At 42.2% G+C, this 24,220-nt stretch overlaps 1 protein-coding gene and 2 pseudogenes across 2 annotated transcripts in view; all 3 read right to left on the bottom strand.

Annotated features, from left to right (window-relative positions):
- Nucleotides 1-24,220, bottom strand: part of PSTPIP2 (proline-serine-threonine phosphatase interacting protein 2) — a 107,075-nt gene that overhangs the window by 27,397 nt on the left and 55,458 nt on the right. For both annotated transcript variants that reach the window (XM_070452632.1, XM_020870958.2), the window contains exons 3-7: nucleotides 22,738-22,815; nucleotides 16,645-16,679; nucleotides 15,104-15,210; nucleotides 8,948-9,010; nucleotides 191-289 (exon numbers count right to left, since the gene is read on the bottom strand). In XM_070452632.1, coding sequence (XP_070308733.1) covers nucleotides 191-289; nucleotides 8,948-9,010; nucleotides 15,104-15,210; nucleotides 16,645-16,679; nucleotides 22,738-22,815 — 382 coding nt within the window. The remainder of the gene's footprint in view (nucleotides 1-190; nucleotides 290-8,947; nucleotides 9,011-15,103; nucleotides 15,211-16,644; nucleotides 16,680-22,737; nucleotides 22,816-24,220) is intronic.
- On the bottom strand, nucleotides 254-4,759 carry LOC139030368 (zinc finger protein 836 pseudogene; annotated as a pseudogene).
- LOC110123208 (cytochrome b-c1 complex subunit 6, mitochondrial pseudogene) lies at nucleotides 12,374-15,096 on the bottom strand (annotated as a pseudogene).

The raw sequence follows: 24,220 nt of genomic DNA, 5'->3' as shown, positions 1-24,220 counted from the left end.
TCTAGCTCTTCCCTAACCCTCAAAATAGGACATGGGTTTTTCTGACTCAGAGGATTCTAATAGCCTGAAGGAGGGTACTGCCAGAAGCTTAGAGTGCAAGTCCATTTTTTTTGTTGTTAAGATTATTAATTAGCTCTAGCTTGACATATGTGAATCTTGGATTTTTCAGGCTATTGGCTCTCCCGGGTACCTTTTCTTGTTGCTTCGGGTTTGCCATGTTGGCACTGCGGTGGACAGCTTGCTCTGCTTCATCTTTGTCTCGGCACTTCTGCTCGTAATTCTTCTTTGCCTTTGCAGGTATGAGACAAAAGAGGATCAAAACAGATCAGCTGACTGTGACTCTGAGGAGCTGCCACCCTAACCACCACCCCCCCCCGACCCAGCAAATAAGTGGGCACACTGACTAGGGCTGTGATCACCTCCAGACTGTGTGTGCTCAGAGCAGATGCTCTTTTTTCTCTTCGGAAGGTTTCTCCATCCCCTTTCCAAATTATGTATGTAGTGGCAACCTGATCAAGGAACTAACAACTCCTCTTTGGTAAAAACAAAGTCCATGAACTTTAAAAATTTTGAACTTCAAAAGATTGAATATGAATTAGGCAAAATCAAATGCTGATGTGACTAGAGGATGTGTAATCCAACATTTATTCATTACACTCAGAACTGAGATGCAATGACTTGGTCCTGATAACTGTAACTAACAATGGTTCAGTATTCTCATGTGCCCCATCACAGCATGTGGGCAGCAGGGAGGGCACCAATCTCATAATTTCTGTAGGGCAAGGTGGTCATGCACCTTCTTGATTTAAAGAATTCTGTTTTCACTAGTTTAAAAGTAGGCGTGGTCTCTCCTGTGCTACCATTACTATCAGCAGTGTGTAATCAGTTCACAAAGTACACTTACTGAATCAAATAATTGTGTTTCAACTCTTAAAGCAAAGACTTAACTTGTTCAAACAAAGCAAAGCTGTGAATCAGTTGGCTAATAAATAAAAAATGACAAACCCCCCAAAAACGCATGACTAAGAATGAAGGCACCTTTGCAGAGCTGGTTTGTGCTCGTCAAATATCTCACATGCTTTCCTACATTTCTCAGCTTCCCCTGCAATTCAATTGGGGTTAACACACACACACACACACATATATAATATATATATGCCATAATTTTCTTAACCTACTGTCTACTGGTGGACATTTATCCTATTTTCTATTTTTATTACATAAAAACGCTCCAATTTTTACTGTGGGTAATGTGAATTTACAGACCAAATTCCTAGAAGCATAATTGTTTGATAAAAGAATATATACATACTTCCCTCCAAAACGGTTGCCCTTATCTATACTCCTATAAACACATATGTGAGGGTACGATGGCCTCATACTCTCACCAACACTAAAATAAGACAATGTTTTTAACCTTTCCTAATACTAGAAGCTTATCCCTTTTTAATTTGCATTTTATCTCATTGATAAGGTGGCATATCCTTTCTACTCCATGTCTTTTACCTTTTTTTTTTTTGGAGCATTATAATTTTAATTGATTTTTAAAAGCTCAGGCTATACTAGTAACACTAAGTTAAGTTAAGTCGCTCAGTCATGTCTGACTCTTTGAGACCCTGTGGATTGTAGCCCACCAGGCTCCTCCATCCATGGGATTCTCCAGGCACGAATACTGGAGTGGGTTGCCATTTCCTTCTCCAACTGGCTGTAAGTTATATGTTACTAATGCGTGCCAAGTCACTTCAGTCATGTCCAACTCTTTGCGACACTATGGACTGTAGACTGCCCAGCTTCTCTGTCCATGGGATTCTCTAAGCAAGAATACTGGAGTGGATCGCCATGCCCTCCTCCAGGGGGTCTTCCCAGCCCAGGGATCAAAGCCACATCTCTTATGTCTCCTGCATTGGCAGGAGGGTTCTTTACCACCAGTGCCACCTGGGAAGCCCCATGTGGTACTAATATTTTTCTCCCATGTCATCTCTCACCATATGATATTTTTTCTTTTGCTCTAAAGAAGTCTTAAATTTTAAGGCTGTCAGTGATCAATCTTTCTCTTTTCTGTATTATTTTTTAACATGTCATATTAGGGACTTTTTCTCTGTTGCTACATAGTCCTCATAATCATATCTTTAAAGGTTGCACAATTTATTTTTTATTTTTTGGGGGCAAGGAATAGTGACTTTATTCAGAAAGCCCAGACACCAAAAAGATGGTGGACTACTGTCCCAAAGAATCAACTTTGCTGAGTTAGAATTCGGGTTTCTTTTACACGAAAAGATCTCTATAGCTTCTCTTCAAATATGGACTGACTGCAGTTGCTGAGTACCTGAACTGAAGTCATCAGAGAATACATATAGTGAAAAAGGTAAAGGACTGGCCACAACCACTGAGCCTGGGAAGTATGGCTCCACTATGTTCCTATCTTGTGACTTTTGGGTAAGATCCTTGCCACACACATTACATTGCTGTGTGTTTTCTCCAGGATAAATACTCTGATACTACTGGCGAGATGTGAGCTGTGAGGATAGGGTTTTTTTTTTCACATTTGTGAAACTGGTGAGGAATCTTTCTAGAATGAATTCATGTTCTACCTGACATGTTCTAACCTGACTAATAAACACATATATATCTGGCTTCTATCCAGTATGAATTTTCTCATCAAGTTAAGACGTTGCCACACTCATGATATTTGTATGGTTCCTCAGTAGTATGAATTCTCTGACCAACAGTAGGGTGTGAAGTTTGAACTTTGAATTTTGAAGACTTCTACCATATACCACATTCACATAAGTTTCTCTCATGTATGGATTTTCTGATGTTTAGTGAGTGCTGAGACCTGAGTAAAGGATTTTCCACACTCGAAACATTTGAAAGGTTTCTCTATATGTATTCTCCGATGACTTGTAAGGTGTGAATTTCGACTGAAGAACTTGCCACACTCATTACATCTGAAAGGTCTCTCTCCAGTATGAATTCTCCAATGAAGGCGAAGATGTGGTTTTTGACCGAAGACTTTTCCACACTCATCACATTTGTAAGGTTTCTCTCCAGTATGAACTGTCTGATGACTTAAAAGGACTGACTTTACACGAAAGGCCTTGCCACACTCATCACATTTGTAAGGTTTCTCTCCAGTATGAAATCTCTTATGACTTATGAACTGTGAAGGTTGACTAAAGTGCTTGCCACACTCATTACATTTGTAAGGTTTCTCTCCAGTATGAACCCTCTGATGACCAGCAAGGTGTGCATTTTGCTGAAGACTTTGTCACATATATCACATTTAAATAATTTCTTTCCTGTATGAATTTTCTGATGTCTCCTGAGGTTTGAGCTGTCAGTAAAGGTTTTGCCACACTCATTACATTGGTAACTTCTCTTTCCTGCAGGGATATTCTGATGACTTCCAAGGAATGAATTCGGACCAAAGATTTTACCACATACATCACATTTATGTAAGTTTGCTCCCGAGTGGATTATCTGATGTCTAGCAAGGGTGGAGCTATCATTAAAGGTTTTGCCACACTCATTACATTTGTAACATTTCACTTCAGAATGAATTTTCAAATGACGTGCAAGCTGTGAACTTTGATCAAACAATTTGTCACATACTTCACATTTATGTGATTTCTCTCTTATATGGATGGCCTGATGTTTAATGAGGTATGAGCCCTTAAGATAGGCTTTCCCACACTCATCACATTTGTAAGGTTTTTCCCTGTGTGCTTTGAGGTCTTGTGTTATTACTGAAGGATTCATAAAATCATTCCCATATATATTAGAAACACTGGTTTGGACACAAGGAGGAATTCTTTGAAGTGGTGAAAATGAGAAACTGTTGTTGACAGACCTCTCAACTTCATTATATTCAGAAATTGTCCCGCCAGTTTGAAATATCTGCAGTTTATCTTGAAAGTTAAATCCAAGCCTGTTTCCAAAGGGCTTGATTCCTGCATCCTTTCTATCATGTGAATCTCTTCCATCAGGCACATTTCCATCAAGGCTTACAGGTGTTCCTTTGTAATTTCTTTTGTCATCTCTCCCCTGACACTCAATGTCACACATATTTTCCTGACTTTCCCAAAGATGAAAATGTTTGATTTCACAGCTTTCAGGTCTTCCCAGCATCAATGTTTGGAATGGTTCTCGTTTATCACTGTTCGCTTTGGGTTGTAAATGCTTGATCACATGTATAGGAGAGATATCCACAGACAGCAGGTTCCTGTAGGTCTCCAGCATCACATCCCTGTACAAGGCCCTCTGAGCAGGGTCCAGGAATTCCCACTCCTCCTGAGTGAATTCGATGGCCACATCCTCAGAGGTCAGTCGTTCCTGAGAAAGAGCCATGCCTGACTCCTTTTCTTTCCCCTTCCTCAACTTCAGGGCTTCCTCAGGCAACACAAGTCTTCAGAGGTCCTAGAAGGAACCTTAGACGCCGCTCGGGGACCTGAGCTCCACTCTCCCCAACTTCCGGGTCTCAAGGTTGTACAATTTAATCTTTCTCCATTTTTTGGTCATTAAGTCACTTACAGTTTTCATATAAGTACTGAACATAGTAGTGCATTTTGTTTTGTTTTTCTCATTTTGGATGATTTTATAGTCTTAGATTCTTTGCATAAAATGGATGGGGTATGATCACATTTATGACTCTAAAAGCATATCATAAAATGTCTTTTTAAAAATGTATATGGGCTCCAGGGAAGATAGAGCAGATAGAGCAGACTCTTCCCTATTCCTCCACACAAGTATAACTAAAACCTCTGAGCATTCTACATAAAGCAAACACAGATGCTAAAAGGCAGAGAGAAGACAGATTGACTAATGTCCTTGGTCTCAGACAGTAACCTAGAAGCAAGTGCCCTGAGTTTTCTTTTGGCCTCATTTATCACAGAATGGGTGCCAAAGCAGCAGACAACCAAGAAATGCTGATGGGCATGAACAAAAAATAGTCCCAAGGGACACCTGCTCTCTCCGGCCAAAAGGCCAGGAAAGGGACAGCACAGCAGGACAGGAAGTCTCCTCCAGGTTCTACAGCAGCCAAATGCCACGTGAAGAACTGTGCCCTCTTCCACCCACCACACATCCAGCCAAGGCCAAGCGGGGACTTCCACACTCACCAGGCTATGATGAGGTTCTCAGCTCCCCTGCTGAGATGGTATCAGAGGAGGACAAATATCAGACTTGGACTTTCATTCCTACCTGGAGATAACCAAGCAGCACACACAGAGCCAGCAGAGACTCTGAGGAGCCTGGACTTTCACCATCCCCACCTGGCAGTGATGAGGTGCACCCCCTCCCTGCTGCAGTGGCGTCAGAGGTGGTTTAGTGGGGAGCAGGAACTTTAACCACTCCCCAGTAGTAACACTGACCCTGTGGTGTCAGTGGAGGCTGGGGGGTGGTGGGAAGGAACCTGGATTTTACCCCCCTCATAGCACTAATGTGGTGGCACTTTACCTCACTGCTAGAGTGGTATCAGAGTAAGTCAGCTAAAACAGAAGATTTGAATAAGATTTAGAGTCTTGCAACAGAATATATAAAATGTCCAATATCAGTTGAATATCACTCATCGTACCAAGGACCAGGAGGATCTCAAACTGCATGAAAAAAGACCATCAAGAAATTTCAATATCAAGATGACAGAGATGTTACAATTATCTGACAAAGATTTTAAGGTAGGCATCATAAAAATTATAAAAATCAATAAACATTTGTAAACACAGTGGGAAAATGAAAAAAAAAAAACAAAAAACAGTCTTAGTAAAGAAAAAGAAAATCCCAGCAAAGAAACAGAAGGAATAAATAAGAACAAAATGGAAACTTTAGAACTGAAAAATTTACTAATTGAAAGGATAGACTTAGGAATGGAAGAGACAGAAAAAGAACTGGTTAACTGGAAGACAATATGATAGAAATTATCTAATCTGAAAAAAAGAGCAAATAGGTTTAAAAAAATGAACAGAGCCTCATGAATCTTTGACACCATAACAAAAGATCTAACATTCATGTCCTTGGAATCCTAGGAGAGGAGCATGGGCTGAAAAAGTACCTAAAGAAATAAAGGCTGAAAACTTGCCAAATTTGGCAAAAGATGTAAAACTACAGATTCCAGAAACTGACCAAACTGAAAACAAGATAAAGCCAAAGAAATCTATGATAAGACACAGAGGTGAACTTCTGAGAACTACAAAAAAGGAAAATATCTTAAAACAGAAATGACACCTTATCCATACAAGAAAATTAGTTTGAATTATAGCAGTTTCCTTATTAGAAACTATGGATGTCACAAGGAAGTGATGCAACATTTTTCAAGTACTAAAAGAAACTGTCAACACACAATCCTATATCCAGGGAAAATATCCTTCAAGAATGAAAGGGAAATCACTAAAGGAAAACTAAGAGTGTAACAGCGTAGCGTGGGCAGCCCTTAGCACACAGACATTACTGTGGATCATTACTCTGTACTGTTACCAGGCACCGGACCCTGCTCAGCCATTGGCCAGCACCACAGTGGGCCCTTCCCACAAGCAACCAGCTGTCAATGAGAAACATTAGGGACTTGGTCCAGCCAGCGGTCAGCAGGGCAGTGGTCATCAGGTGGAGAGTGAAGTAAGAGGCAGATGCCTGCCTGCTCCCCTGGGCCCTCCAGCCTGCTCCCTGGTCTTGGGCCAGTGGGTGATGGGGGACCAGGGAAACAGGCTGAGGACTGTGTCATGCAGGGCTCAAAAGCCCTCACCAAGGCCACCCACTAGCCTTGGCCCAGGCCTTGAAGCAGTGTTGAACCTCTCCCCCATCCTTGTCTCTGTGACCTAATATCAGCAGAAGTTTGTGTGGGTCACAGTCTGTGGGACCTGCCCGCCTCCTTGGGCAGCCCGAGGAGCCTGAGGGCCAGTTGGTTTGGACACCTAGCCCCCTCAGTGATGATAGCTGGGCAAGGTGTGGGAACCTGGCCCCGAGGGAGCTGCCGACTGAGATCTGCCTCCTCTTAGCCAGGACCAGGACCTTGGTGGGTGAAAGTTGTGCCTTGGGACCCTGCCCTTTCTTGTCAGGACAGAGAATAACATTTGTTTGGCAGAAATTTACAGGCACATTGTTACCTGACCATGACCTGACTTCAAGAACAAAGGATCTGACACCCAGAAGTTTGCTACAACTAACCATACCCCTCCCTCACCTTTCCTGTAAAAGGGCTTTGCTAAAAGCTTTCAGGAAGTTTGGGGTTAAGGCATGAGCCATCCATCTCCTTGCATGGCCCTGCAATAAACCTTTGTTCCAAACTCCAACGTTTTAGTCCAAACTCCAGCGTTTTAGTATTGTTTGCCCTCACTGTGTGTCAGACACATGGACTTGGTGTTTTCGGTAACAAGAGTAGTTATCACTGGCAGACCTACCTTAGAAAAATGCCTGAAGAAGTTCTCTAAGCAAAAAAAAATTATAAAAGAAACCTTGAAACATTAGAAGAAGGGAAAAAAAAAAACCACTAAGCAAAAAATGGGCAAATACAATACTCTTCCTTTTTCTTCTTGTATTTTCTAAAGTTTTGACAGTTGAAGCAAAAATTTTAACAATTCTACAGTTCTAAATGTAGGCAGAGGAAGTAGGAAATTTATATTTCAATAAGACTTTCTCTTTGTGAGAGAGCTTTCCCCAGATTGCTCAAAACATAAAAATTCTGGGAGTAATCATATATCAACCAACACCATTTTCTACATTATGCTGACATTATTCTCTATCAATCACTTTTTGGGTGCTCTGCATCAAAGTGTTAGGTAGTTAGAATAGAAAAAAGGAGTCCAAAATGGCAGTGGCTAAAAGACAAAAGAGAGAAAAGCTCACAAAAATGGAATAAAAGAATATCTGCAGACTGGAGTGAGAACTTCAGGTGAAACAAATATGCCCCCTTCTTGGCTAACCCAATTTGCATAAGGCAGGCTCAAGATGGGGAGGAGACAAACATATAAAAGGAAGAAGCCAAGACAGATTGAGGCCTCTCCTTTGGGGTCAGCCCGCCTTCATGCCTTGAGAGTGTACTTTACTTTGCTTGCCGAATAAAACTCTGAGCTGTAACCAAGCTGTAACACTGGTCTTCCGTTTCAAATCTTTGCTGTGGCAAGACAGAACCAAGGAAATTTCACACTTCACCAACAAAAGAAAAAATGCAGAATAGACTGCATATGCCATCAACATTAGTGGCATTTTCTTTTTTGACCAGCTACCCAGGTATGATGTCACAGTCACAGGATATATGATGACACTTCTGTACAAAGATGGAGTCACAGATGTTCCAGTAACACAATTCAACAGTAGGGGATTCATGAAAAGCTAGTGTGAGATCCCAACAACTTGTCTCAGTTCTATCTTGATAAGCATTTTTAAAATAAATTACTTAAAGCAAAGAAGGCTTTTACAGTTTGCAGGTATCTTAAAACTCAATAAAAATAGGTAAGAAATCAAGATTCAAAACAGTCTTACAGGGAAGAAGTTCAAATCCAACAAGATGAAAGGTATCATATAGTATACATGCCCTGGTCTGAAATATTTAAGTTGATTTGCTATATTTTCCCAGGTTGCTGGAAAGATAACATCATTATATTTCTTCTAATTTCATCCTCAATCTTTCCAAGGCATTAAAAGGAAAGAAAGTCACACCACTAAAGGCTGTTTTCTCTAAAAGACTGCACAAATGTTATTTTCAGGAAAATGTTGATACACAGCACAGGATTTCATAAAATGCCACCATTTTTTTTATTTTTTTTTAATTTATTTATTTTTTTAAACATTTATTTTTATTTATTTGGCTACATAGAGTCTTAGTTGTGGCATGTGGGATCTAGTTCCCTAACCAGGGATCGAACCCAGCCCCCCTGTATCAGGAGCACAGAGTCCCAGCCACTGGACCACCAGGGAATTCCCCACCATTTTTTTTTAAAAGCAATATAGTAAGACTTACATCCATGGTTTTCTTGAATTGTAAGCTCTTTTGTTTATGGGCAGCATCCATTATAAGCTCCGTCTGTGAAGAGAACACAAGCACTATAAATAAAGACAATTATTAATGCCAGTTTACTTTGAGGGCTAAGCGTTCAACATGGCTTACTTTGTTTAGTCCTCACACAACCCAGCAGGTGGATGTGCTATTTCTTATTACTCCCATTTCACAAATAAGGAGAGTGCAGCACAGAAAGACTGAACAATTTGCCTACCTTTGAACCTGGGTGGCCACCAGCCACTACTGAGAATCATGGATCACCTTAGAGTATTCTCATCAGTAAATCTGGAATCAAGAAACTTAAGCTTCAAGTGTTAGTCATTCAGTCATGTCCGACTCTTTGTGACTCCGCCAGGCTCCTCTGTCCATGGAATTCTCCAGGCAAGAAGACTGGAGTGGGTAGCCATTCCCTTCTCCAGGAAATCTTCCCGGCTCAGGGATTGAACCCAGGTCTCCCACACTGCGGGCAGATTCTTTATCATCTGAGCCACCAGGGAAGCCTCAAGTTTCCAAAAGGGATTTTTTAAATGTTGCTCATTTTAAAAGGGTTCTTTATTCTGTAAGCCTATGTCAGCGCAGTTAGGGACTCAGAAACATTCACTTCTGTGGCATGTGTCAAAGGCACTCCCATCACCGGGAAGGAGCCCAGGCAGTATGAAGGGAAGAAATGCTTGTGGAACAGCTGATTAGTCCTACTATGTTCATCATCTAATCCAGGAAAGGTAAGCTACTTGGTTGAGATCACTTGGGAGCAATTTCTTTGATGTGGCTGTGACAGTACTTTTATTAGTCAAAATAACAGGACTGATCATAAAAATGCAACTCTCAGACATAATAGTGGGCTTCCCTAGTGGTAAAGAATCCACCTGCAATGCAGGAGACCTGGGTTCAATCTCTGGGTTCAATCCACGGAAGATTCCCTGGAGGAGGGCGTGACAACCCACTCCAGTATTCTTGCCTGGAGAATCCCCGTGGACAGAGGATCCCGGGCTACAGTCCATGGGGTTGCAAAGAGTTGGACACAACTGAGTGACTAGGCACAGCCCAGACATAACGGCAGCTCCCACACTATTATGTGCTAAGCGACTTTCATGCATCACAACGATTGTGAGTACTCAGCCCCATTCCCGGGTAACCTCATCCAAGGTGATATTCTCAGCAAGTAGCAGAGTTGGGATTTGGGCACAGTCAGACTCCCGTGTCCTTGTTCCTAATCTTTACCCAGAACTACCATTATCCTCATGATAGCCCTCTAAAATCAGCTGGGTATATAAAAGCCAAGAGATGCAACAGTTCAAAATGAGTTATGGCATTGCCCTTGTACAAAATGATATAACGCAAAATAATACTAAGAATATTAAAATGTGTCTCTTTCTTCTGGAAAACTTAAGTTTTTGTCTATTACCATAACACACAAATAGGATAGATTTTCAAGATAGCTGGATATAAGTTTTGGGATGGTCTCACTTCAGATACGAACTTTGTAGAATATATGAAACTCCCTGGGCAAGGCCCCAAGGGGCCCTCTGAGAATGGAACACCCATCTCCCAGCCCAGCTGAAATGGAAGGACCAGGAAGTAACTGGGTGAAGGCTTCAAGGAAATGGAGGACAGAAACAGAAACGTGACCCCACGGGGAAAGACTCCCAGGCAGACAGATCCCTGCCATTTCAGACAGAGAGCTGTGTGGCTCACGTGAGCACCTCTGTGAGGTGCCTCTGTGCGGAGAGTAGTTTGTTCATAATGTTTCTTGATTTCCCAGGCTCCACAGAGCAGATCAGTTAGCAATGCTGGTCTGTCCATGGTCCTTCCTAGTCCAAATTTACACACTGCCGTTCTTCCAGTTCAGGAGCTGTTACTATTTTATAGTTTACGGCCTAAGCCAGGCCTCCTTATCTCCAAGTTCTCCGTAACACTGGCATCATGCCCCTCTCATGTGGCTACAAAGCTCTATTGTACTTCATGCCATCCTTCTCTCTGGCTTCAAGGATTCCTGTATTTGTATATCAGCAGGATCTTAGAGAGCAGCAGTCTAGCTCTAACCAAACTGGTGTGACCCCTGGAGCCCACAAAGTGATATAGCTCAAGGCCAGTCAGGGACACCCAGTCCAGCTGGCTGCTAGCACCTTGATTTAGGTCTCCCCATGTCCATACGCACTTGTAAGGTGGCCTTTTCATGGTAACCCCAGTAAGTCATGAGTTCTTTTTCAGGACTTATGTAGCATGCAGGATCTTAGTTCCCCAACGAGGGATCGAAACTGCGCAGTGGAAGCACAGAGCCTTCACCACTGGACCACCAGGGAGCCTCTTTCAGGGCTCCTTACGGACGTCTTTCTTCCAGGACTCATTCTTTCTGTTTAGACCGACTCGAGTGGAAATTTGATTACGTTTTCTTATCAGTAACACAAAACAGTGCAAAGCCACAGCCCTGCATGCTATCAAGTGGGGAGAGGCAAGAGGAAGGGGAAAAGGAAGAGAGATGTATAATAACGGCCTGCAGTAACTGCTGACTGTGCTGCTGAATGGTCTGTTTGTCTGTTTACCTACACTCAGACTCTACTCTGAAAACTGGAAGTGACAGTCTATGTGACCAACGAGGTTCCCTTCTTCGGAGCTTGCTCTCGACACAGGGCCTTCTGCCATGATCACCCCTGTCTTAGTTGAGACAGTAAAGCATGATGTAGGCACCAGAGGATGGAGTGAGTGACCACGCGCTTCCTTTGTTCAGTTTAGGATGCTCTGGGCTGGGAAAAGCACCTCAGCACCTAAAACGTCAAACCTCCTGAGAGTGGCTCCAAAGACCCCTCCCTGCCTGCCAGCCTCCAGAGTTGAGAACCTCCTTTCTCTGCCCTCATTCACACCGTCTTTCACACTCTGTTGGCTTTAGCTTCAAGGTCACTGCCTCCAGGAGGCTCCCCCGACCGACCGGTTAGGTTAGGTGTCCCCATGCAGGTTTGGCTGGCAGCTTCACTTCCTCATCTTTTAAGGCTCATTCCACTGACATGAGTACTGTCACACCAGTCTCTCTGGCCAGGCTCTATGCTCTGGGGGAGGGATGGCCATGGCTGCATTTGTCATCACCTTCAGAAAACTAGTTCTATAAGCTGCTGCTGCTGCTGCTGCTAAGTGGCATCAGTCGTGTCCTACTCTATGCGACCCCATAGATGTCAGCCCACCAGGCTCCCCTATCCCTGAGATTCTCCAGACAAGAATACTGGAGTGGGTTGCCATTTCCTTCTCCCATGCATGAAGGTGAAAAGTGAAAGGGAAGTCGCTCAGTCATGTCCGACTCTTCTCGACCCCATGGACTGCAGCCTACCAGGCTCCTCCGTCCATGGGATTTTCCAGGCAAGAGTACTGGAGTGGGTCACCATTGCCTTCTCCTAGTTCTTTTTTTTTTTTTTTGCTGATCATTGGACTTTATTATCACTGATAATTACACAGAAATTACTTGCCTAAGCCAAAACCCTTGATACTCACGTGAACTCAGTTACACAAATAAACATCATGTTCAAAACCATGAGGAAATATCCCAATACCCAGGTGATGAAGGCTGGGTTGAACAAATCTGCACACTTATTTCAAGCTGTTAAACAGTTTGTGGGCCACACAGTGGTCCCTTGCATGCAAGAAGTCAAAGAGCTCCTCTGTGCAGTCATCCTCTGTCTGTGACCTGGAGGATACACACTCATCACAGAGCTCTAGCCGCTCCTGAGCCTTCACACATTTCTCCAGCTGCTCGCATTGCTCTCTCACTGTTGTCAGAGGATCCACTAATTCCTCTTCCTCTTTTTCCTCCTCCTTGGGATCTCCAGACCCAGTCAGCATCCTTTGCTCATCCTCTAGCCCCATGTCCGGCTGCGGTTCTGGACTCAACACAAGCATCAACAGCGTCACCTATACCACTTGAGGATCAAAAAGGCTTCTCCTAGTTCTATAAGCTAGTTCACTGAAAAGTTATACCAGCCATTCTATCCACACATCCCCTGCCCCAGTTCACTAAAAGAAACCAACTGATGGATTTCCTTGATAAATGGAAATGGCTTAATTTCCAAGAAGTGAGAGACCAACGTGTGCAGGGTTTGACCAGTGAAAATGAGAAGTTAACGTTGACACATATTCTCCAAAAGTTTTATTTTTTTTTAAAGTATCTAAATACAGAAGTGGAACAACCCATAGTTCACTGTGATACAAGTAACTAAATTTATGAATAAACTTTGGACTTGGCAAAGAAAGCTCAGAAGCTGTTTTCCTGCTGTCAAGAGCGCACAACATGGGGCACTTTGATGACAGCAGTGGAATGAGCCCAGGCTCCGCTGTTGCTTAAGATAATTCAAAACAGTTTCAGCTGTGAGAACTTGGTCTTTGTAACATGCTAGGAAGGGAAGTTTCAGAAGCCTTGCAAAATTAACAAAACTCTCCCTGAAACCAAGGGCACTTGAGACTGTGAGGAAACAAGCCTCTTCTTCTCTTGGTGGAAATCACATGTGCATAGACCCTGGCTGTCGAAGGCTGAAAAATTGTAAACCCTTTGGAGAACAGGAAGGGTTTGCAATGGCAGACAAAAAGAGTCTGACCATCCAATAGATAGATGGGTGTAATACACATATACTTTGGGCCAGATGTGCCCCTCAAACCAGATACATGAACCTTGAATTTGTCTGAAAACACCTGACATCATGTTCCTTAATTCTTAGTTCCTACTCTTCCTTCCGAGAAGAGGCACAGCTGTCAGGGCAGCTTATGAAATGACAGTGTATGGAAGGTAGTCAGGCTCTTAAGATGCCTCCACCCACTCCAAATGTCAAATAAGGGAGGCCATAAGGGAGGTCAGAATTAGACTCTGATTTAGAACCACAGGCAAAGTTGCTGGGATTGAGGCATGGGTAAAATCAGCCATTAACTGGATACACACACTGCAGACAATGACTTCCAGACAGTAAAGGGCCAGGATGAAGAAAGATCGCCAAGTCCATGCAGAGCTGTCTGAAGTGACCTGGGTGGACATGTTCAGATGCTACATAGGGAAGAGTTTATCTCTCACATGAAGTTCATGCCAACCTTGGAGACCAGATATTAAAGTTCTGTGGGGACTTCCTTGGTGGCACAGTGGATAAGAATCTGCCTGCCTATGCAGGGATACAGGTTCGATACCTGGTCTGGGAAGATTCCATGTGCCTTGGAGCAACTAAGCCCATGCACCACAGCTTGAGCCTGCGCTCTAGAGCCCTCGAGCTGTAACTACTGAAGCCTGCAGGCACTAGAGCCCATGCTCCGTGAGACAAGCCACCTCCACGAGAAGCTCATGCAACACAACTAGAGAAAAGCCCTTGCGGCAACAAAGACTCAGCACAGCCAAAAAAATTAAACTTTTAGGACCAAAGCAGAAGGGAAACAGAACAGAGGGTGGTCTAGTCTAAGGAACACTTTAACATAAATCTGCACTTCTTGTCTTGACCCTTGTAACTTCCTAGACGTTTGCCAATTTTATTAACTCTTGTTCATTCCCACCTCCTGCCACATAATTGCCCAGAATATATCCCGTCAAGGAAAAAGAGCCTGTATAATATCCACTTTGAAGCCAAAAGGACTTGAATTTCCCAGGACCTGTGTTTCCCTAATTGTAAAATAGAGTGGTTGGACTACATTCTGGTCTCCAGGGAGAACTGAGTCCCCTCCATTTCTTACCCATCCATATCGCCCTGACCAGGAGGAGGAATGTGAACTGAAAACCCACCACCTTGGATGTGCTAGACTCTTATGAAAACAGGGCTTCCCCTTTCCTGTCACAGTTTAAACAGTGGCAGCAGATAGAAAAAGAACAGGAAAGCAAGCTGGACCTCTGATTCTTGCAACAAGTTAAAAGAGAATTGACAGAGCATGTAAGTGGGCACAGAGGCATCCCTGTCTAGACTGAGTGTCCACATGGTTCCCGATAAATAATCTCATGGTTAAAAGATGAGTGTGTGTGCTTGAGGTTGGGAGCTGAGCTAAACAGTTCCGTGAGAAAACAAGCCTGGAGTTTTCTGCTGGAAGAAAGGCAACATCTTAATACATGTAAGATATAACACATAAATCCAACCCAACCACATAAACCATGTAACACATAAACCTTACCTTTTTTCGTTGTAACTTCTGCTTTTCCCTGAATTCTTCCATCTTCCTGGCTTCTTCTCTTAGAGTCTGTGCGAGGTGAATATGATTTTGTGCCACATTGTCTACTTCTGCAAAAAGAATTAAAAAAAAAAAACCTGCATGTCTGAATTCAAATCAAAGAAACCATATAAAAGGTTAAAATATATACAGAATTCTTGGGTACGTGGCAAAGTTAACCTGCTTCACTTGGTCACCAACATTTATTAAGCCCCTCCACATACCCAGCATTGCCCCGACTACAACCAAGCCAGCAAACCTTTAGTTCAGCTTTCTACCACTAGCTGCACTAACCTAGTGTATGCCCAAGGCAGGGGAGAAGTTCATGGAGCTTGCATGCTAGCACACATTACTAAACCCACTACAATTTCAAATTCAATCCTATTTCTCATTACATGACTCTTAAGGTTCTTCCCATTTCTAACTTCTCATGAGCCTGTAAGAAATTTCTCTTTGGATAGAATGATTATTGGTGTTTTTCCCTTTATTTTCTGGGATCTTTGTAAAGAGCATGACTTACCTTTCAAAAAAGGTAACAAATTTTTTTTTTCTTGTTCCAAGGATACAAATTATACATGGCATTAAAGATAGAAAGATTGAAAAAAAAAAGAAAGATTGACAGATATGACCTAAGAAAAAATTTAAAACTTGTGTGTGTCAAATAACTTGGAATAAGGTTAGAAGAGACACAAAAAACTAGAAAAAAATAGCAATTTACTCAACAGAGTAAATAGCTATATTAAAAGAGCTTCAAATTGAAATAAATGTATTTATTCCAGAGTTTTAAAATGGTTAAAGAGCATGAAATTTTTTAAAAGATTGTCCAAATGGCCAGTAAACACTTGAAAACATATTCAGCCTTAAAACTACTGAAAAAAAAAAAACACAAAATTTTTAAAATCCAGAAATATATCACTTTTCATCCTTCGGTTTGGAATTAAAGTTCGAACATTCTTGGTATTGGCAAGCATGGGAAAAAACAGTACTGTGGGTGGGGGGAAATTTACCACTTTTTGAGAGGGAATGCAGCATTTTGTAGAATAAAAAATGTTAAATATAAGAGTGAGGCAGATCTATATGAAATGAAATGGAAAGATATCTAGCACCACTCAACTAGCTACAGAAACATGTTAAGCACATACTGTGCCACGTTAAAGTCCTTAGCTTGGAAGCACTAAGAACAGAAAATTTAAAGGCCTTAAACTCTGAGTCACAGGCCCAGGAAATGCTAGAAATGGACAGGAACCCCTGAAGACCAGTGCCAGGGCCTCATGCTGGATTTCCAGTGTGAGAACCACTGCCTGAAGTGAGTCAAATGCACATCATGAAGTGCAGGTATAGAAGGTTCTCCAATTGATTTCGACTCTGAAGGGCTATTCATCACCTTAGCAGTTGCTCTATTTTTTTTTTTTAACCAGTATGAGCTGTTCAAGTTAAAACGCAGCTATGATGACAGACACAGAGCTTGCCAAGGACAGCAAATGCATTTTTAAGGAGTCACTTACGTTGCTTGAAGACTTCAAGGGCTCGCTTCAGGGTGCTAAAAAAAATAAAAGCATGTGTAACTTCAGTTCTGGAAATTGGCTGTATAACTTTATTGTAATACCATTGCATGTTTCTCCCAGCCCACGTCTTAACTGATAGCCTGTGATCTGATCTTTGCCCATGAGCTTGAGAAGACAACAAAAGATCAAGGCTTCTTCAGTCTACTTTCCTCTCTCTTACCCCTCAGTCCCAGGCTCAAACATCATAAATGCTTTACTGTCCATCTGGGTGGAGCCAGATGCCAAAATTCTTTATGCTTCATTTTCCCCAAGGATAATATAGGAGTTATGATCCATTTCTCATAAGGATAAAAGTTATTCTTTAAAGTATGATAATTAGAAATATGATGTTTTTTTTGTTCAGTTGCTAAGTCATGTCCAACTCTCTGCAACCCCATGGGCTGCAGCACACCAGGCTTCCCTGTCTTTCACTATCTTCCAGAGTTTGCTCAGATTCATGTCCATTGAGTTGGTGAAGCTATCTAACCATCTCATCCTCTGTCGCCCTCTTCTCCATTTGCTTCAATCTTTCCCAGCACTAGGGTCTTTGCCGACGAGTTGGCTCTTTGCTTCAGGTGGCCAAAGTATTGAAGCTTCAGCAGCAGTCCCTCCAATGAATATTCAGGGTTGATTTCCTTTAGGATTGACTGGTTTGATCTCCTTGCAGTCCAAGGGACTCTCAAGAGTCTTCTCCAGCACCAGTTTGAAAGCATCAATTCTTCAGCATCCTTTATGCTGCAACTGTCACATCCATACATGACTACTGGAAAAACCATAGCTTTGATTAGAAGGACCTTTGTTGGCAGAATGATGTCTCTGCTTTTAAATACACTGTCTTAGTTTGTCATAGCTTTCCTTCCAAGGAGCAAGCGTCTTTTAAGTTCATGGCCTCAGTCACCATCCACGGTGAAATAAAATCTGTCACTGCTTCCACTTTTTCCCCTTCTGTGACTCAGATGGTAAAGCATCTGCCTACAATGCGGGAGACCCAGGTTCAATCCCTGGGTCGGGAAGATCTCCTGGAGAAGGAAATGGCAACCCACTCCAGTACTCTTGCCTGGAAAATCCAATGGACGGAGGAGCCTGGTAGGCTACAGTACACGGGGTCACAAACAGTTGGACATGACTGAGCGACTTCACAAAGGGACCAGATGCCATGGTCTTAGTTTTTTGAATGTTGAGTTTTAAGCCAGTTTTTTCACTCTCCTCTTTCACTCTCATCAAGAGGCTCTTTAAATCCTCTTCACTTTCTGCCATGGTATCATCTGCATGTCTGAGGTTGTTGATATTTCTCCCAGCAATCTTGATTCCAGCTTGTGATTCATCCAGCCCAAAATATGGATAAAAGCCAATAAAAGAGGGATTCAAACTATGGTTCCTGATCACCTCCTTTTTCATCCATTCTTCAGTCCTCAGATGCTTTCTGCACATAAACTATGGGCCAGGCATGGTGTCAGATGTTGTTGATTCAGTGGTACATGACAGACATCGTCACAGACTTAAGAGTCTTACCGGAAGAGACAGTCATGAATATGGTGTTCTTTCACTGAAGAACAAACTACCACAAAATTAGCAGCTTAAAACAAGACACATTTCTTACTTCACAATTTCTGTGGAGAAGACCATGACTCATTTTTCATACCTTCTGTCAATCTCCTTCCTTCTCTCCCTTATAACCTGTGGCTCCTCCTCCCTCACAGCTCCCCTTGCCCGTGGTTTTAGTTCTCCCCGTCCTACACTTCCTTAACAAGCTTCCTTTTGAGGTGAAGTGGCTCTCGGGATTCTCTTGCTCATCACTGCCCTCACGAATGCAGACCTCACTGGGATCACTCCAGCCACTCAAGAAGAAATAGGAGTAAGTGAAGTCACGGTCCAGCCCCTAGCCACAACAGCGTAGGATCATGGATCGTACTCTATACATATACGTGTAGGTGGCAAGTTCTGCTATTTTACAGACTAAAAAGCCTTGTATCTTTCAGCTGGCCTCGTCTTTTTGTTTTGGCCCCTTCTTTTAACTACACCTCATTTTTCCCATTCTGTTTTTTTATCCTCAAACAAAGAGTCCTTGTTTCTCCCTGCCTTTTCTCATATTAACATTCCCAATTATCACCAACACATCAAGCAGAAAAACATTAACTGCACAGTCTCTATACACTTTCCCTGCCTTATGATACAATTTCTCAAGGAAAATGCACTAGAAAATGTCCACATCTAAACAAACGCACAACAGGTCCAATAAGATGCATGAGCCTCACTCAAGAGCAGACTTATGACTGGAATTAGTGAGAAAGAAAGCTGGTCTCAGCTTCTGATAGAACTGGAAGTCTTTCCCCATAATGAGCTGTGGAGCTGGAAAGTGACAGAGATGAAGTCTGTTCTGAGTCTAAAATTTTTCCTCCACCCTAAGTGACTGCTTAAAAGGCCACTAAAAGAGCAGCCCAAACTCTCCACTTTGTCATCAGCTTTGTTGTCCCACAACATCATTTCACTGCTGCTCCCCGCGTTTAGATGGTGACAACAATCCAAGGAGAGAATGTGAACCTTGGGGATGGTGTTCTCACAACATCCCTGCCCCGTCCTCACTGGTGTTCTCCTTAACTGTGGGAAGAGAAAATATCCTGCCACTCTCACAGACACTGGCCTTAAACCCTAAAAGGGTCCACCAGAAGCTACAAAGGTCCACCATTAAATACTCTCTCAGAGTAGTTGATGAGGTGGAAAAAAATCCTACCTAGGCCCTGAACAAGCCAAGTCGTGCATGCTCATCGAGGGCACCTTCCTAAAGAGCATCCTGGAGGTGACAAAAGCAGAAGTACCTGAACAGCCTTTCACTTCAACCTTGGAAACATAGTCCGCAGGTCTCATATCCTATTCACCTTCCTCTCTGAGAAATTCTTAGAAGGAAAACTGACAAGCTTTTGTCATAGAAGAGATTGGTGCTAGAGTCTCTTGAAAAATTTACCAAGTTATAAATCAAATATGCAAGAATATAAGAAATACCACTTTGCTTCAGACTCATTCTGCTAAATTTATTTTCCAAGCAATACTATATGAGAGAACATGGCTATTTTCCCTCACATCACCTAAAAACTTTTTGGATATCTTTCCAAGTGACTTATGCTTTCTTTATGAATAAACAAGGCTTTAGATCCACTGACCCACTAATCTTCCTTGAAACTACAGAAACTATTCTTGAATGACAATGAAATTTACTTAATACTATGTAGGTCTGACAGGTGAATATAGAAATGTTTTACATATTCAAAGACACGAAGCTAAATCAAGCAAGAAAAAAAACAATCCTTAATATTTAAAACAAACAAATAAACTTAACTGTATATGAAACTGCTTACATAATCACACAGAGAAAATAGTATTTTAAGTGACCTTAGAAAACAATATTCTCAGTGGTATACAAGGTCAAGAGGAACTGCAAGAGGAACTGCAAAAAGCACTGTGAAGAAATGTTTCATTCAGAAGTTTCATTGTTAGTAGCTGTATTAACATCATTTTGAAACATTTTAATATATATTGTCATAGAAAGCCAATAATTATGCTAATATTGTCAGGAACCAAGATTTTCTATGTAAGAGGAAATAAATATAAAATAAAAGAAGTGAATTAAAATAAAACAAAAAATAAAAGAACAAACAAAAAAAGCAAAATAAAAATAAAAAAAAAAATAAAAAGAAGCAAATTATAAATTAAATTGGAATTAGAGATTATCAATATGAACTCAAGCTTTTAAAATCTGTCCCCTGGGACATCCCCAGTAATCCAGCAGTTAAGAATATGTCTCGCAATGCAGGGGTCACGGGTTTGACCCCTGGTTGGGGAACGAAGATCCCACATACCGCGGGGCAACTAAGTCGTGCAGCACAACTAGGAAGTCCGCTGGCTGCAACTAAAACCCAAGATAGCCAAATAGATAAATAAAGAAATACTAAACAAAATAAAATCTGTCCCCCGAAAGAGCCTAGAAACAGTGACATCTCTGTGACTATTACCAACACTAGAACTCAGAGATTCATCTATAAATATGGTAATTACTAGGAAAACTTGGAGAAATACTTAGTAAAATCTAGTTGACTCCAGATTTAAATTCATAAAAAACTACATTAAGAAAATGTGATGAGTATGAATAATTGTTAAATTTAAGTGATGGATTCACAGCCATTCAATATGTTTGCCTTTTTACTTTTCAGTGTGTTTTCACATTTAAAACATCAGAAATATAAGTAATACAATCAACAAATAAATTCTCCATGTACTCATGTCCTATGTCTGAGGGTAACATGTTTTTTAAGGCTTGCAGCATGCTCAGTCACTCAGTTGGGTCCGACTCTTTGTGACCCCATGGACTATAGCTCGCCAGGCTTCTCTGTCCATGGGATTCTCCGGGCACGAATACTGGAGTGGGTTGCCCTTTCCTTCTCCAGGGGATCTTCCTGACCCAGGGATCGAACCAGTCTCCTGCATGGGCAGGCAGATTCTTTACCACTGAGCCACAGATGCAGCAGCCCCTTTTTAAGGCTTATGTGACTATTAATACTTCAAATATCTCCCACGTTTTCCTCCTCCTCAGTAATTCAGTACTTTGCGATCTGGAATGAGTGGTGTGTGGGTGTGGGTATATGTGTCTTAGGATCAAAGGAAGAGAAAGGGAAGGGCAATGTCTTGTCTGCCCCCGCTACTGCCTCTGAGCGGACACAGACCTCAGGGCAGGTCTGCCACTGTCTATAGCACAAAGCAGTGTGCACGACAGCATGAGGTACGATCCCATCTGCAGAGATCTGCAAAGGTCTGCCTAAACTATTTCCCCCAAGTCTCCCTCAGTATGCTATGTTACGGAAGGAATCTAGACATTTCCATGTGCATAGGACTGGCTACATAATTTGTGAGGCCCACTGCAAAACAAAAATGTGCCACTCTTTGTTTATAAATCACTACGGATTTCAAAGAGTGACAGCAAAGGGTAAGAATCCGCCTGGTAATGAAGGAAACACAAGAGATGCGGGTTCGATCCCTGAGTTGGGAGGATCCCCTGGAGAAGAAAAGGGCTACCTACTCCAGTATTCTTGCCTGGAGAATCCCACGGACAGAGGAGCCCGGCGGGCTACAGTCCATGAGGTCGCAGAGAGTCAGACATGACTGGTGACAGGGCACATATCAGCACAAAGAGTATTAGACCAGTTCTGGAGCCTATCTACATTTGCGATCCCATATGATTGCCCAAGTCAGCCTTGCATGTGAGGAACTGTGTTCCCAAAGTAGGCACCATGTCTGGACATCTCTATATCCTCAGAGTGTTCAATGAATGATGGAAGAATGAATAATTGAGGTACAGAATCCTCACATCAATGGTGAGAACTATGAAATGATGCAAAGACAGTCTCTCATAACTATTACAAACTGTGTGTTTCATATAATATATACACATATACCAGAGAAGGCAATGGCAACCCACTCCAGTACTCTTGCCTGGAAAATCCCACAGACAGAGGAGCCTGGTAGGCTGCAGTCCATGGGGTCGCTAAGAGTCTGACACGACTGAGCGACTTCACTCTCACTTTTCACTTTCATGCATTGGAGAAGGAAATGGCAACCCACTCCAGTGCTCTTGCCTGGGGAATCCCAGGGACGGGGGAGCCTGGTGGGCTGCCGTCTATGGGGTCGCACAGAGTCGGACACGACTGAAGTGACTTAGCAGCAGCAGCAGCAGCAGCATACACATATACAAATATATATATAAAACAATAATACACTGTACTGAATTTATAGCATAAAATTATGCATAATTCTACCTATAAAAAGTATACACAGAAAAGGACTTCAAGGAAAATTTAGAAAATATCAATAATGACTTATGGCTTCATAGTTCATTTTAGATTTCTTTCTGTATTTCTATTTTTCACAACTGGAAATAAGGAAAAAACTAAACATTTTTTTCGCCCAACACATTTCACCCTGCTGCCCAGGTCTGCCTGATGAAATGATAGGGGCTCCTGAGAGGTATCAGACAACCTAGAAACCAGAAAGAAACGTGGCACCTACTTGGTCTCAGACTGTCCACATGGCTTCTTCCTAGCGAGGCTGAGCAGATCTTTGCCGTATCTCTCTTCAATTGATGCCCTAAGGAGAACAGGAGAGAGAGTTCTGAGTCCTCCTCAGGGCTGATTCTTATTTATGACACATGGCACCTCCCTTGTAGGCAAACTGCACCTTTTACATAGAAGCTCACAAGTGGAGTAAAAGATATTTCCATCAAATGCTGCATTCCTTAGGCCCAGCCCTCCCATCTTCTCTACGAGCATCCTTTTACCAACCTAAGAGGCCTCCTGCATTGCAGGCAGATTCTTCACTGACTGAGACACCAGGGAAGCCCCATAGAGTTTTCCTTTTTATTGTCTCCATAGTTCTGCTTTTCCCAGAATGTCACGTAGTTGGAATCATATGGTATGTAGCTTTTTCAGACTGACTTCTTTCATTTAGCAATATGCTTTTAAGATTCTCCCATGTCCTTTTGTGGCTGGATAGCCCATTTCTTCTCACTGATGAATGATATTCCATTGTGTGGCTGTACTACAGTTTGTTTATTTGTTCACCTATTTGAAGGACATCTTATGTTGTGAAAGTTACTCAGTTGTGTCCGACTCTTTGTGGCCCCATGGGCTATACAGTCCATGGAATTCTCTAGGCCAGAATACTGAAGTAGGTAGCCTTTCCCTTCTCCAGGGGATCTTCCCAACCCAGGAATCGAACCCAGGTGTCCCGCACTGTGGGCAGATTCTTTACCAGCTGAGCCACAAGAGAAGCCCTTAGAGTTCTCTGTTCACGATCAATTCAAATATGTAGCTAAACTGTACCAAAGAGATGAGATTTTCACCATAGAAACCCTGAAGTCAGCATGTCTCACAGGAACATTGTTACTTGGTGCGGTGTAATGGGTCTGTCTAAAGCACAAAATATCCCCTTTCCCCCTTTCCTGCTCCCCACGGCCTCTGTCACCATTTCTACTTTGTGTCCCAGCCCTAGTTTCATCTAAATCCTACTATCAAGTTATGGACCTTTAGGTTCATACACCCCAGTTAAAGAATTTTTTTAAGTATAATATAAATACATTCTCACGGCAAAAGATTCAAACAACACAAAGTCATATGAAATAAAACCCAAATGTCTCCCTTCACTCTCTCCCCCAACCCCACGTCCTCCCTGGGAGGAGCCACTGCTAAGACTGGTATATATCCTCCCAGTCCTTTCTCTGCATTTCCATAGTCATATCTAACAAATACACAACTTTTTATAGTTACATAACTGAGATCATTCTATTACTTGCTGTTCTGTTTTTCACCTAGTAATAGATCTGTCATATAGATCTTTCTTTATCAGTACATGCTGACTACCATGTTCATAATTAGGAGTTTTCCACAGTTCAGGATCACCCTAATTGCTTTGTTTTTCACTACTGCCAAGAAGAGTTAAATGAACATCCTCAGGCAGATATTCATGGGCATCTCTGAGAATGTTTCTCGATCTA

The sequence above is a fragment of the Odocoileus virginianus genome, chromosome 22, assembly GCF_023699985.2.
Source record: "Odocoileus virginianus isolate 20LAN1187 ecotype Illinois chromosome 22, Ovbor_1.2, whole genome shotgun sequence".
NCBI classification, from domain to species: domain Eukaryota; kingdom Metazoa; phylum Chordata; class Mammalia; order Artiodactyla; family Cervidae; genus Odocoileus; species Odocoileus virginianus.
This window is presented reverse-complemented; position numbering and strand designations above follow the sequence as displayed.